The following is a 16,469-nucleotide window of genomic DNA, read 5'->3' on the forward strand; positions in this document are numbered from 1 at the left end:
AAAGCTCTCAGTATAATTCAGACCACTCCAGTGATTCATACTCCCTGCAGATGTCTGGTACATTTATCATGTACACAACATGTTATAATAAAAATCATTTAGCTCTCCATTTGCAAGATAGGAACAACTTTTAAAAACCAAAATAGCTGTTATGTATTTCCTAGATACACTGAGGTGGGGTTTTTTTTAAAAAAAGTTATGAATATGCCTATATGAATGACCGTATGAATGTTGTTCTAACATTAGTTGCAATATTATACTTTGGTATTACTGTGTGGCTTATACTTTTCCTGTGTCATAGTTAATTTTTCATTGAATTCAACAAACACTCTCAAGAACAAGAACAGTAGTTATAAAAGTTTCATTATATTAAATAAATACATAAAAGCAATAATTTAAGCTCCCCTTTTCTGATTGCACAATGTAGTAAAAAAGATGAAGTATTATAGTCATTGAACACTGCCTGACTTCCATAAATGGAAACTGAGGAGGCTCTTGAGACATCGGTGAAATTATTTCAATGAGCAGATTCAGGGAACTCTGTGTCCCAGGAACAAGGACAGTCTTTCACATGTATTATATTGATGCTCCAAGACTCGATATGAAGGATCTAGTTAGTTACTATTTCTGGAATGAACACAATACATTAAGAATGGTTATCCCCATAACACCACAGCATAAACGTCCTGAAAAAACCATAGAGGGGAAAAAGTATTTTCTTATATTTTAAATGATAAGAGTAACACTGATGACAGCTGTGCAGAGGACACTTGGTTGTTCCTGGCTGCTCTCTGTTTCGGCTGTTTACCAGCATGTGGAACTATGAACAGGGAATGCTGACATAAGCTGAACTAAAACTGATACTGCTGACCCTCCCCATGATGTCAGAATCTACACATACACAGCATACCTAATCCACTGACTTTAATAACAGTCTTTGCCCATTATTTTGCCTTTGTCTATGAAAAGAGAATGTGCACTCTCCCCCGCAATCCATTCCAGGAATCAGAGCGCAGAACGGACTAACAACAAATACCTGCTCTTGTCCTTTTATGCCCCAACTGATATAAACCAAGACAAGTGTGCTAGAACCAGCCTTCCATCCAAGTCTGACAAAGAAAGTTTCAGGTCCTCTGAAACTGAGGACCTCTATTTCTTTCTTTCTTTCTTTAAGTGAAGGCTCCGTTTCCCTTGTGCCCCATAGGGCATTTCACGTTAGTGCAGAGGCAGCTGACAGCTGAAAACATATTATAGTCTGAAAGTCCATTAAAAGCTGGCAATCAGCTCTCGCTACTTCTGAGTGGTGAACCAACACTTTAGTGCAAACTGCCCAGAAGCTTCTCATCAGAAAATTACTATTAATTTTCTGATGTAATGGAAGGCAAATTGGATCTTACAAGATCAGAAAAATCAATTTTCCAAAGCAAATTCATACTTAGGTGCATTAGAAACACCTGAATATGCACACATATATGGAATTAATTCGTGGGAAATATATATGTATATATGTCTATATACACACACATACACCCACCCTCCCGATATTTTACTGAGTATAAAATATAACGATATTTTACGATATAAGACTTACTGGGCTTTCAATTCCTATCACACAGGAATCCACAGAAGATTCTACAAACCAGAGACAACATGCATAACTGGAGGCAAGGAAATCCAGTGCTATGTGTGAATATAGGGCAATTTACCCGAAGAGGAGAAACCATCCTTGACACAACTAGTGAAGTATAAAACTATGACAGGTTCCTGTTGCCTTCTTAAACATTTGTTGGACTTGACCCCAGTAATTAACGTGAATTATCAAGAACTAAGCCATGACCTCCAGGTCAGGTATTAAGCTGTGTATTAGAAGAACAAAAACAAACAAAGGATATCTAAAATTCTCCTTAAATTCAAGCACATTCTCACAATTATTAGACCCAAGAACTAAAACCAGGATGACAAACTGTCCCATATAAATTCTTAATCTTAGAAAATGAAACATTGATGTACTTCTTTAAATAGATTATTACTTCCATAGATGATCCATATGTTTTCATTTTCTTCCAGAAGTTACATTAGCCAATTCTAATAAATTAAAATATGCCAACTTGGAAAGAACTGGTCAACAACATAACTCCATGGAAAACCTATCTATCTGTAACATTTTTTCTTTTATTGAGCTACAAAGAATTCAGGATCATGACTGTTAATAAAGGTAGATGAAATAGAGACAGCGCAGGAAAAAAAATTTATTTTTGTTACACTGCCAAATGCATATCTCTGTGAAACAAGACTAAAACTAAATGTAATGGGATCAAAGCTCATTGTAACTCTATAGAAAACAGATTTGCTTGGTTTTTCATAGTGCTCTAGTTTAGGACAATTCAGCATGACCAGAATACTACAAACACATATGCACTATGTACATTAATCTCCAAAATCTTGCGCTCTCTTTTATATTTGTCTAATATATAATGTTAATTTAAAGCATAATTATGTTAATTTTATAATGGTCATATAATTTACTGTCATGTATGAAAATCATGGCTTTAATGCTAAACAAATTATCTTCAAAGCTTCTTCTCTGTAGATGCCTGCTATATTGTAGTTTTAAAATTCTTAGATGCTTTTTTTCCGTTAGTTTAAAAAAACTAGGAAAAAAGGACAAACACTGACAACTATTTAACATATGACTAACACTGGACATCAAATTAATGTAATTAACTTTGATTAAGCTCAAGTCTGTACTTTTGAGACAAAGCTGAATAGAAACACGTCATCACAGAGCTCCGTATTTTTTAGCCATAGCACCATACACACACTTGTTTTAAACAGGGTGGCAGGTGAGAAGTAGTCGTTACACTTGCAGAAAGTTTTCCTTTATTTTCTATAGATATTAGGCATTATTCCCTGATTTTTATTAAGTTTTCCAAATGTTTTTTATAGAACTTGTAGCAAGATTAGACATTCCATGGAGCAAGCCATGGAATATAAAAAGCCACATATAACAGAATCAGTCAAATATGCAACCTACCCGTCTAGTCAAACGGCCACAATTCATTCTGTAATAAAGGAGAAAGTTTGTAGAATGTACATAATCATTTAAAAACATGAACTTACAGATCTATGCAGAGAACTGCTTTCATTACAGAGCATTTGCTAAGCATGGTGATGAAATCAAGATAAAAGTAAATCAAAGGGCAGTATTTAGCAGTCAAACATCAACTTATTTATGAAAACAGACTGTAGATAAACATCACCAAAAAAATGTTCAACAAGAGCACAATTAATCTGGAAAATAACAACCAAAATCAAATAAAACTGATCAGTCCCCATTAAGGGTAAATAAATCATTCATGGAAGAAAAATCTAAAAGGCCTCCCTAAAACAAAGGCATAAATATATTTAGTGTTATTAAAATATAAAGTTGATGTCCATCTTTGTGACCTTTTGTTGGCAATTTTAAAAGGATTAATTTGACCACAGTGTTTCACTTTAAAGTTTTTTATCAGTTATCCTTCTACACTCTCCAAGGCACTGGGAAAGCAACCTGTCTTTAGAGCAGATGGGTATGGTCCATTTTCTAAGATACTTATGTGGGAGTGGAGTGGGGAAGGAGGAAATCAGTGAATTTCAGTCATTCTTACCATCTCTTACTGTGTAAATATTTTGACCTGATCAGTAATGTCAAGGGAAGCATGCAGAGCCACAGGAAATAGCTTACATAAATGAACTTTTTAAGCACTGCCCTCCATCCAAGTGATTAGATTCTGAAAAACTGTGAACACCAGGAAGGCTAAAGACTATCCATCAATACATCCAGTTTTACATTTCAATATATATACTTCAAAATTTATCTTAGCCTTCTCTGCAGGATTAATGATCGTGGGTATTAAAGCAGGCAGCAAATTTCAACATTAAATATATTTTGTTTGGTATTCTGTAGGATAGCCATAATAATTTCTTTTCTATACATATTGTTATTGGAACAAAAGTGATTTTTAAATGAAGAAATAAAACTTCTAGAACTTACTATTAGATTTGTAGTTTTCTTTTTCAACATGAAGCTGCTAGAACAAAGTATCCAGGTAGAAAGAAAAGAATAGGAGAAAAGAACATACACTAACAGAATTTAATTTAATTATGTCCCCAAACTGAACACATATGCTAGAGAAGAGTTAATGAGATATATATATCGCCTGATGGCTCCCTGAGGAGCAATTTGCCAATACAGCTCCATTACATCAGACATAATAAAAATGTCTATGTTGACCAGTAAAAGCCAGGTCTGGTTCTCTTCAAACTCCATCACTCTGGTGGTATGTGAATCATTCTTCCTTTTCCCTCAATACTAGCAAAGCTACTTCTTTAGTAACTATTTACATTCAATGTCAGGAAAGAAAGTTTCATGAAAAATCATGACTTTTAAGATAATAAATTATCATTGTTAGCTGCTAAACAGACAAAGGCATCTGGCACTAGCTACTGTACATGCCTTTGTTTCTTTAAGAGTTGAGTCATAAACTAGGTAAAGGAACCCTTAATTTTATGAAAAAATAAACCTACCTGCATTAAAATTTCAAACAAAGTCCACAAGCCTGTTTAATATTAAACACTGATTAAAAAATTACTGGTTTTCAGCTAGCAGGAGTTGGAACCATACTTACAGTAAATTATATTACATAATAACTAGCAAGAAAAACAGTCAGGCCCTGGGGATCGGAAACAAAAGCTATATGCAACAAAACAGCACACATGACAGCAGAAAAAGAAATCTAGTAGTTTTCTTCCTCTTCTGCTGAGCCAGTCTTTGCCACATTTAAGCATAAATCTATATTGAGTGCAAAATACAATTCAGATTGCTGGTCTCACCCACACAAGGGCATATTTATTTCAGTTTACCTCTTGCTGGTATAGCTCAGTGATCCCAGCGCTCAGAAAGCAGATGGAAAGTGGTTGTGGAAGAAGAGGGCGTGGTTTAAAGTGCTGTTTTGAGAAGAAAATACTAATGGCTAGTCTGATGGTTTAAACCAATAGATGTTATATATATAGTCCCAACACACATGTAATTATATAAATTGCTTTATACAAATATATCTTAGTTGGCTTCATCAACTGAAATATGGTATAGGTATATAAACACTTCTACAACAGCACATTTATATAGGGAGATGGAAAGGCAACAGTCAGGGTAGATTACTGCTTTAATTACATTTTAAGTGGAGTTGAGCGGTGTATTAAAATGGAGAAAAATCTTCCTATCCACCTTGCCTAGAACAAAAGCTCTGAGGCAATCCTAAAGGACCCTTCTGAGGGAAGCAGCAAGTCTATGGGCAGATACGCGCACCAAGCTGGTAAAGATAATGACAAAATCCCACACTCAATGCCTAAAATTAACCCAGCCAGAAGAATGCCAGGAAGAGGAAAAGATGTCCCTCCCCACTGGTGGTGTAGCCACTTAACACCCATCCGAGTGTCCCACCCCCTACCAGCTGAGGCGTGACTGCACAATCTTTGACTGTGTGTGTAGAGACAATTTGTCCATCTTCTTCTGCAAAGAGAAAGAGTATCCAATTTTGAACAAAACAAAGGCAGACAAATCTAACAGGAAGATGTATCTTCTTTTAAAAGAATAATTTCAACAGTGAAAAACATCAGATGATGGAAATTGCAATCTACTCTCCAGCCTTATACCAAAGAGAGAGAAAATATCTTCTTTACCTCATTATCTTTTACACCTACTTCAATACCTTTGTTACCTATGTGAGTAGTGTACCCCTATCTTTTGCACAAGTTCATACCTCAGGCTCCAACTCTACTCACTACCTTCACTCTTCTAACTTTTTAGTATGTTTCTAATGTACAGGTAATAAAAATCTCCTTCACATAAAAATCTTAAAAATGTAGATATCAAAACAACTTTTTTTAAAATCAGAAAATGAATATTTTCCAAAAGAAGTTGCATGTGAGTACTTTTGTTTCCCTTTAAGATAATTATCATCAAATTGTACTTATACAGGTTAAGTAGCAATAGGAAGTTTTCAAAGCAAGTAAGAGGAAAAGGCACAGAAAATAGAAACAATCCCTACTTCAGATTTAATGCCTAGCTCACACTTACTTCTGTCAAAGAAGATCAGCGAAACCAAAATCAGTACAGAAAGTGAAATATGAAGACTCAGAGATCTTATCCTGCATGCCTCTTGTCACATAATTTTTAAGGGCTCTTCTTCACGAATCTAAAAATACTCGAAACACATAGTTCAAGTTCATGGTAAGGAGAACCATGCTCTACCGAAGATGCCTGAAACACCACAGCAAACGCTGTCTTCTCAATCTGAGCAAGAGAGCAACAAACACAACAAGAAAAAATGTAGAGAATGGGACAATAAAAGTCCCAAACCAGCAAGGTTTGACGCAACACAAGTCTGAACAAAAACTTGCAGAAGCACAGGAAATCCAGAGACGATCAGGTCAATCTGTGCTCTGGGCTAACTTACTTAGAATACCATGAAGGTAGATGAAACCACATTAAATTAATTTTCATTGGAGACCAAGTTGAAAAAAACCCTAAGTCAACAACAACAAACTGGGAGTAAAGCTTCAAGTAAGGAAAAAAAAAATCCAAACCAAAACCAAAGTTATCTCCTTTAGGAGCCTTTCTCCTCTCACAACAGTTAAGAAGTAAAAGAGATGCTCAGATGAGAGGATTAAAGTATGCCTTTAGCTGGAAAAGCTGTGTCCTGTCTAGCCATCAGAAGTAGAAGCATGAATGTTTTCTTAGCTTCTCTACTACTACTGCTTTATCCTTACCGTTTCTAATGCCTGATGATTGAATTTTGTGATCTCCTTGTGAGATGTGCTTGTCAACTCTTAGTATTTTTTCAGAAAAAAAGCTAAATAATAAAAGCACAAGACATTGATCTTCTACCTCCTCTTTAAAACAGGTTATTGTTATACACTCCATGCTTTTTATGGTCCATAACTGCATTTTACGATTGCCTTACAAGAGACTCTTGTAAATTCTTTGTGTTTTTAAGGAAAAAAGCTAAAAAATGCACAGAAAAATTGTATGTCCTGAAAGGCAAAATACTACAAAAAAATTTTATCCAACCCGAAACATATTTAGAAGTGCAGCTAAGCAGAGCAAGAAGGCAGTATTTTAGTCAGATACACCCAGTAGAAAGGTGCTGGAAGTCATGACTAGTTTTTGCTAATAAAAATACCTGCCGGTACATGTATATCCTCAGGAATATTTACTGTATTATCAATAAGTTTGTACAATTCCACATCTGCTATTTCCCAAGAATTGTTACTTACCCCAGTTTTATCGCATAGACGCAAAGTATGAAAAGACCCCACAGCAAATAATTCTCCATCTACAGCCCAGGCAACAGATGTTATAGGATATTCATGGGGCTGTGAGCTGTAGAGTAGACGTCCATAACTGTCCCAAACCTTTAAAAAAAATTAAATATATATCTATGTGAACATAGTTGAGGCATACCTTTACTAATTCTAGAGCTATCATCTTCCCTCATGATCATGGAAGTTGCAGAAATATACTAAGTTTTTTCAGTGCTTTTTGTGCAACTAGAAAAATCACATATATTTCATTTTCCATTAAAGGTTGTTCCTAATCAATATTGGTTTATAGACTTTGCTTTGCTGCTATGGCAAATGTTACATTATACTGTATAAAATATTTTGAACGAATGATTTTTGTTCCCTGCATATTACTGTGAGTCTGTAAAATAACCACAAGGTTTATTCCATTTGCGCTCGTTTCCCAACAATGCAAGGCACCTCTGCAAATTTCCAGACCAAAGAGATTTTCTCACCGATTGAAGCCAACAGAATACCAGGAAGCCAGTTCACAGTGTGAAGTAATTTGATTTTAACACTTGGATTTTTTTTTTTTTTAAGTTTCTTAATTGTGTACATTTTTATGTACATTATGCCATTATACACTTAAGAGAATGATAGAACCAAATATGATACAATTAAAAATAAGTTCCCACTTAAGGGAAGAAGCACAATATGCGCTCTCTATTTTGGATATAGTATATACTAACCGAAAAATTTCTTAAGGGATTCACTAATGCTCCTGTAATAGAAAACAGCAGCTTTATCTCCTCTAATTTTATATGTCATTACCTTTTTCAGTATATGACATAGCTTATACTATTTCAAGTAATCATTTCTATATTTCTACAGATTTTCCTTTTGGAGTTTTTTTCACTTGCATGTTACCTATTTTATTCTGCCATATTTAAAAAAAAAATTCTAATACTAGACAGAGCAAGATGTATTTACAAATAATACAACTTATGGTTACACGTTTTTCTTGAAAACTGAAAGACTTCTCATTTAATTTTGAGCTTCCAAGTATTATTAAAATTAGAAAACATCAGAATGCCTATTATCTTTTTTGGACACTTAGTTTTCCCTAAAAAGTTAACCAGTACTCACCTTATATTTACAATCTTCACCTGCAGAAAGAATAAGATCGTTAACTGAGTTCCAGTCAGTTTTTAAAATAAGTCCATCGTGGGCTTTCCACTGAAATAGAAAAAAATAAATTAAACATAGATGCAACAAGTCTGACAACTTCTGGTTTTAATATTTATCATTCATCATTTACTAGCATTCATACACTCAATGTAGATCAAGGTTTCCAACAGTACAATTGCACAGACATCATCTCTTCTGCAGAAAAATAAATTAAATACAGCTTGAACAAGGCGAATGAAAGCATAACAATCTGCACTAAAAGCATGTTCTGAACGATTGCTTCTGTATCCTTCTGCCTTTTTGGAACAAAGGAAAAGGGAAAGGCTTCTGTATCTTTTTGCTTTTTATTTATGAAAAGGGAAATGCTTAGTCATGTGCCTGAAGACTATTCACAGCAGAAACTATCAAATTTTTTTTAGTTTAGAGAAATGAACAATCTCCTTATTCTCAAAAAAATGAAAAACTGGCGGGAGCAGGGAGGTAGAAATGAGCCATATGTATGTTGCATGGAAAAATTTAGCACAAACATTTTATGTTTGGCAAAACTCTAATTAACTGCAAAAAGTTTTCACGTGGAAGTGTGAGATAATCTTAACGTATGTAATGATACCTGCAAAACTTTAGCATTTGGCTGAAGAGGTTTAATAATCAGCTGCTTCCCTGAAGTATAGAGAACTTTTTCAGAATCAGGTCCCCAGGCTACTGAGTACACTGGTGTTCCTGTAGACAGTAAGAAAGAAAGAGAACATTCCTTATGATTATCTGATCAAATTATGCAGAAACTGATATAGCTGCTTCAAACTGGTTACTTAAAAATCACACATCAAAAATTCAGGAGCGGGAGAAAGCCAAACTAGGGGCAACCATTTGTCCTCCACACTTGTCTGACTGCACTTGTGGCCATGCTTACTGGTTCACTTCACGTTTTAGCCACAGAAACACCAGTAAGAGGCAGATGCAACCCAGAAGGACAACTCTGAAGACTTTAGCTGATGCTGCATACCCTTCCAACACTCCTCAAGGAAATAAAAATACACAGGGTGAAGTCCTGGCAAATTCACTCGAGTAAACCGTCAAACACCTACCACTTTCAATGGGGCCACTCTAAATTTAACTCTGAACAACTCAACTCTGTGCAAAACAAATAATGAAGTGATGGCTTGTCCAATAGTACATCTGGGCTACTGAAAATGCGTGTGACTACTACTGCTATAGGTATCTCCTTTTCTCATAGAGTACCTATCCATTTTTTCAATGCATCACTTAAGACCTACCAATTTTATTGCAAGGTCTGTCCCAGCAGACTCCAACTACATTTACCACTTTCTTCATGCTCTCTATAAAACCCCCTCTGGAAGAATTCAGACCACCAAATTTATTCTTCTATTGTAAGATTTCTTCTTTAGTCAAATCATCTTCATAACTAGACAACTTTGTTTCTTCAGCTTCACTGAAACTCACATATATACTCCCAATTGTTTTTGTTTCCCCACTCTTAAAATAAAAATCTGACCAATTTATTCCAAGATATAGTTGAGCAAAACAAGATGACACTGTCCTTCTCATTTCTGGGTCACCTTTCACATTTAAGGTGCTTCTCTCACACCTTGATGTGCTGATCCCCTGGCCCATGGTTAACCAGGACACCGCAAAGATTTGTGTTCTCCTTTCTATTTGTACAATTTTCTCCATTATATCAAAGTTCTTCATGGCTAGTTCACTTTTAAGGTCTATCTACATTGTGGCATCTTTCATTCAGTATTAAAATGTTATCTCTTCCCAACTGATCAGTTCACAAAGTCAGCCTTTGATGCCCAGCTGTCGAATCTTCAGATTTTACTTCTTGTTATATGTTTAGTTTGTAGACACTTTCTACAAATACCTACAAAACCATTTCATGTTTACCTTGAAATCCCTGCAAACTTGTTCGCCAGAATACCTACAGTATGATTAAATCTAATGCTGAGGCCACTAACTGTGATGCTGACCAATACCCAATTTAAAACCAACAAATATTTGTATCAAAAGTAAGCCCAGCAAGTCAGGTAGATGGTCCATCATGTCACCACCTATCACTTTAATACTGTGTTTTTAATATTGCACCTTTCTCAAACCTCATTAACTATTGCCATTTACCATGCTATTAATTTGTAAAACTTCTTTGTAAGTGAACAGTTTTACACAACTCCAGAAAACGAACAGTAATAGCTGCATTTTATATTTAATCTTTTATACTGATGCAATTTTATTCACAGTTGTCACTTAAGAGATACAGAAAATCAACATGACAACAGTCATCCTAATACTCATCAACAGACCTCAGAAAATAGCTCTTTTCACCTACAAAGGTGAGACTGAACACAAATGTGGCTAGGAAAAGCTTTGTATTGCACCTAAATTATTCTTTGTGAAATGTTTAGGCTCCATAATTAAGCCTCTAACAAAACACATATTTTTTGCTTTGCTATACATATAAAAACCCAAACATCCCACACACAAGCAACTTACAAAACACATGAGAACAAATAAAACTAAAAAGAGTGGTCTGTAGACTTCACAGATTTTCCCCAATTAATTGAAAACATTTTTTTTTCCAGATTGAAAACTCCAGAATGATGTATCTAGAATAAGGCTGACTGTTTTGTTTTAAAACCATGTTATGTTGCAGTTTTCAAATGACCTTTTTTGAAAACAGAAGAAAGTAAAAAATTACATGGGAAAAGCATCCAGGAAAAAAAAAAAAAAAAAAAAAAAAATCAGACTTGCCAACTATGCAAATATTTTCCATAGTACTTGACAGGATTAGTCTCCCCTGAAGAAGAATAATCATTGATTCCTTGCAAATAAAACTAAGGAAGTTAAGTAAAGAGCATGTCCAAACATTTATTTCTATCACAGCAAAAGCCCTGTAGCAATGGACAGCAAGTTTCAGCACGGCCTCAACATTACAGTGCATATAAAACTGCAAGGAGGGAGACTGTGTAATAAGACCCTTTCAGACCATTCTCTTTTCTTTGTGTAAAACTTGCTTCCACACCTTCTGAAATGGGAAAGAAAAGGCTTATTTCAGGCATCTGGTTTTCTCCAACAGGCTGAATATTGTCACTGGCAGAAATGAGGCCTCTGTAGACACAATTCAATTGTCTAAACACGAGCACCTAAGCAATGTGATGTACCTCGGGTACTCTAAGATAGGCAGGTGGAGCTTACAGACCCGACACAGGACCTGAGGGAGATCTGTCTCCTTCCAGAACAGGTTAGAGGTGAGGCAGAATAGCCCAATGAACTTCAAATGGCACACTTACATTAACACAACTGAATTGTACCCCAAAAGTTCTGTTTGAGAAATCAAAAACACCTCAGAAAGAGCAACTGTTACAACCTAAATGTTGGTATTTGACAATTTCATCATTTTAGAAGAGGAAAATGGAAAAAAATTCTCCTAAATTCTCAGAGAATTTACTTCTTAGGGAGTCATGCATATTTCAGCTGATAACCAAGTATTGATCAAATGAATTAAAATCGAGCAAATAAACCATTTTTTGTACATCTATCACTAATGGTAATAAAAAACCCCAGAAGGCTTAAAATACGCTCTTACAGGGTAAAATTTTCGGACACTTTTGGCATATTAAGTTCCATTTCAAAAAATGACTCAGGAGTATCTTTTTCTGGGAATATTTTGATGAGATTTAGATACTTAAGCAACTGAACCGCTACATCAACTGTCCTAAAATCATCTAATATCTTACCACTTAAGCCTTCAAATTCTCTCTCTGAACAAAAAACTGAAACATCAATTCAGCACACTCAACTCAATTTGAGTTTCCAAATATTCAAACTCTAAACTGAGACCTGGTGTTATAGCTTCTGAATATTTTTGTACTTTGTATATTTTCTTCTCTGAAGGCATTTATTTTATGTTACTCAGAAATACAGAATGATGTGATTTTTTTTTTTTTTTAAACTCATCAACCATTACAGGAGACAACTCACAGAAACATGCAACATGTATTAAGTAAATCTGGCACTAGCTATTTTCCTACTGGCAGCAATTTATGTTGAAAATGACATAAATTCTGTCACCAGCTGTACAGAAATTCTAAATAAACTAATTTTTGTCCTGCTCTAATGCTGATTTAACAATCAGAAGACTTTTATATTTAAACCAAATGTTTAACTTTTTTATGATGGCTGACTACTTAACCACAATTTCCAGGGCTTAACAGCAGGAGCTAAGTTAACTCATTTCCTTCTGCACTTAACAAGAACTTGGTTGGGAAAAGACTGCCAACACATTGCATTGCTGTGGAAAGAAAAATTCAGCAGAACAGACAAACTGCAGTGAATTGCATTGGTGATCAACAGCTTCAGGAAAAAATACTCTCTGAGTAAAGAAGTGAGAAAAGCGGAAAAGGTGGGCTGAGAGAAGATCTGAGGGAGGAACATCAGCATTAAGCACCCAGGGTGGGCTTTTCACATCTCGGTGCTCTACTAGCAGACGTTAATCCCAAATAAAGCATTCCCGTGGCCAATGCATACAGCAGATAAAGAGCCAGGGCTGAGTGCAGGAGCGATAGAGCAGTCACTGACACAGCCACAGCAGATACTTCGGTAATTAGAACAGCAAGTCCGTGTGAGACTTTTTACTTTCACTGGAGTAGAAACGTTAATTCAGACAATTTTATGTCTCTCTATGGCAGCACAAAAAATAGGAGCTGCAGTTGGAATACAGTTGTCCCTTAAAAAGGAAGTTGCACTTCTCAATAAACATGTTGTAATTAAACTGCATTGCAACTGCTGTGATTTTGCTTCCATTAACCAAAAAGGGAACCTACACACCAATTATTCATATTGCTCCTTGGTGCTTACTCAGCATACTAGTCACTGGAAGCCCATCAGAAAGTCAGCTGGGCCAAAAGACAAAGTACTCAAGAAAGATACAGTCTTAAGAGTACTAGATGACAAATTCAATTTGAAAGAAAGGTGTCACAAATCACCTGAAGCATTAGAAATCCATCTGAGGTAAACTGGCAGAGGCACAATAGGTCTGTGGGTAATGATGTTTAAATGATAATTGTGTCATATTCTTTTATAATGGGAAGTCATGGCTTCAACAAGAATCCAAAAGCACATGGAGAGCACTGACTTGGTTGGCACAATGTACGTGTGTTTTCATAAAGGTTACGGTGATGTCCTTTATCAAATGCTTTGAAAGAAAGTAAGTTTTCATAGCACAAGAAATAAAGTCATCCCGTGGATTTAAAACATGACTTTCCCACAAGGAATTACTCCAGTCTTGACTGGAATTAGGGACACCAGAACAATTACCAGGATCGAAGCAGGTGCTCTAGCAATGAAATACTCAGGGTGGATCCATGAGACTTCCTAACTTGCCCTGAAGATTCTCAGATCTTGGAGTAAGAGTAAAGTTACCAGCAAAGCTGTCAGCTTCACTGGTGGGACAGACTAAAGAAATGGTGCTGCAGAATAATCTGGACTGTTGTGAGGAAGGCAAACCTGCATTCTACTTAATTTTCAGCTTGACCTTTGACTCTGTAGAGGACTTCGAGGGTTAGAGAGCCAGTGGTTTATGAACCTCAGGAGTAGCAGTTCTAGACAGACATTTATTTCACGAGAGGCTATGCAACTGTGGACTCAGCACTGCTCCTCCTAACCAGATGTTTGGCCTGTGAAGGATTCGGTTAGTGCAGGTGGCACCGCTGACACTACAGACATCACCTCAAACAATCTTAGTGTCAGAGTCTACAAACCACTGTAAAAATTTGTGCTGATAGAGACATCTTTTCTTTCACATGTGGCCCTTTATACATCCTACTCTTCATAATTCTGTGGCTCTCTTGAACACAGACCCTTTGAGCACAGTGTCACACTGCAGTGTGTACACCACTGAATACACAGAGAAATCTTGCTTTAACCATAAACCTGTGGGTTACCAACATATACCAGAGATCCATGAAAAATAATCAAAACGTATCAGTGCATCGTGTCAGCTGGAAGCCCAAAGGATTGCAAATACAGCATTTTTGAAAGAAGCTTTCAGTTTAAGGAAAAGAGGGAACAAAAGGATGAATATTAAGATAATCCAAGGACGAAGAAGTGAGATCAGGCTCAAAGAACAACGCAGCCGTAACAGCAATACTACAGCTAGAGGCTGAATGTAGTAGAGGTTATGAGGTCACACTGTCTTTATTCCATGCATTGGCATGATGGCAGGACATGCGGCCAGAGCACTCCATATAAGTACTGAAAAAGCTAAAAAAGGGAAAAATGTATGTTCATGTTTTTGTAGTGAACAACAATCCAAAGATAGAATAGGCATGTGGACCATCATCCAAAGATAAGAGCCTGAAAATTTATTTCTAATACAAAGAGTGGAATGAGTAGAAAGAATGTTAGCAATGGGAAGCCTTTCATTTCTCAAGGAGATAATAAAGGAAGTGAAAAATTAGCTCAAACATGATATACCTCTCAAACAACATAACAATTTCTGCAGAATCCTATCCTAATCCCAGGTATGTTAGTAGATTACAGAGGGGTCTGTGGGAATCTGATCCTGTAAATTTAAAGTCTTTCTGAGCCTCACAGGCTCTTCTCTTAAAACACAAATAAAAGATGACAATTATTCCATGGGGACTCAACTGTACTTTTATATTGTACCAGAAACTCTAAGAAATCAATGAAAATTTAGCTTGCATATTTCAAACTGGAACACGTCTCTTACTTTATAAGCTTCATCAAACCTTAAATAAGCACAATTAAGCATAAAAAACCTTGAAACATATCAACTGAGAAATACTGAAGAGTGTGTGCTTCAACCTTTTTTTTTTTTCAAAAAAATTATAGTTCAGTTGGCTTATCTTTCTACATTGTAAGCATGAAAAAACATTACATCTGAATATGAACTTCCTTAACAGAATTGAAATACATTTTACATTCACTCCTGTGGTTAAAATGCCTTCAACAGGTTGAAAGAATTTAGATAATTTGTTTTAGAAAGAGATAAGGGTCTGACATTTAACCCAACCCCAGGTGCATGTGGTTTCTTAAAAAATGTCAAAAGGTCACATGATCTCAATGTATGAAGTCTAAAAAACAAAATCTAGCTCAGTATCTTCACTGAAATATTACAAAAATGTTAGAAATTATGATTATAAAAACTATCAAACATTGTTTGTATAAATATGTATTTACTGCTTATACTGTTGCACTTTACAATAATGTGATGTTAAATTGACTTCAATAACTGGAGTACTATAGGATGTATAAAACTGTAGTTACAAAGCTAAGATCAAGGTTTGGTCTCCATGGCCCCAGTTCAACAAAGAACTCAAGCACAGGGATTGTTTCACTTCAGCAGGGCTGTTTGCATATACTAAATTAGTTACTGTGTTAAACAGATAAATGAACCAAGGACTGTTGAGAGTTTTAAAGTTCAGAGGAACTAACCTACACACACTTTGCATCTTTCAAGCTTTCTTGCAATGCTTTTAGAGATTTTTTTTTTTTTTTTTTCAGTTTCACCATAACAGTCTGTGGCTTGGTATTAAAAACTGGATTTTTTTATTTTTAGGTCTTTAGCCCCTCCAGAATCCTTAAGATGAAACTGAAACTACTGCCTAAAAATACTTTTCATTTAAAGAATTTTTTTTAAAGATAATCACCTTATTAAAAATCCAGTTCCCCCTGTATTCAACTATGATTTACATTTAGTTTTAGTTAAGTTTATCCAGGCCTTAAGATCCTTAGACAAACCATTACTGCCAGATTTAGGGCCTGTTATTTAAATATATTTCATAATAACCCAAATTAAAAAGGTCTAATGGAACTCTAAGAAAATTAACTTACCTTGCTGAGCTAAAGTGGATCTCAGCATTCCACTTTTAGACCAGATTTTCACTTGGCCATCTTCACCAACTGTAAAGTTATCACAGAAA

At 35.6% G+C, this 16,469-nt stretch overlaps 1 protein-coding gene across 3 annotated transcripts in view; it reads right to left on the reverse strand.

Annotated features, from left to right (window-relative positions):
- The window catches only part of IFT80 (intraflagellar transport 80), a 55,494-nt gene that overhangs the window by 24,488 nt on the left and 14,537 nt on the right, over positions 1-16,469 (reverse strand). For all 3 annotated transcript variants that reach the window (XM_074878434.1, XM_074878435.1, XM_074878436.1), the window contains 4 exons: positions 16,381-16,449; positions 9,122-9,231; positions 8,470-8,559; positions 7,318-7,455 (listed from right to left, as the gene is read on the reverse strand). In XM_074878434.1, coding sequence (XP_074734535.1) covers positions 7,318-7,455; positions 8,470-8,559; positions 9,122-9,231; positions 16,381-16,449 — 407 coding nt within the window. The remainder of the gene's footprint in view (positions 1-7,317; positions 7,456-8,469; positions 8,560-9,121; positions 9,232-16,380; positions 16,450-16,469) is intronic.

Source organism: Strix uralensis, chromosome 9, assembly GCF_047716275.1.
Source record: "Strix uralensis isolate ZFMK-TIS-50842 chromosome 9, bStrUra1, whole genome shotgun sequence".
NCBI lineage: Eukaryota > Metazoa > Chordata > Aves > Strigiformes > Strigidae > Strix > Strix uralensis.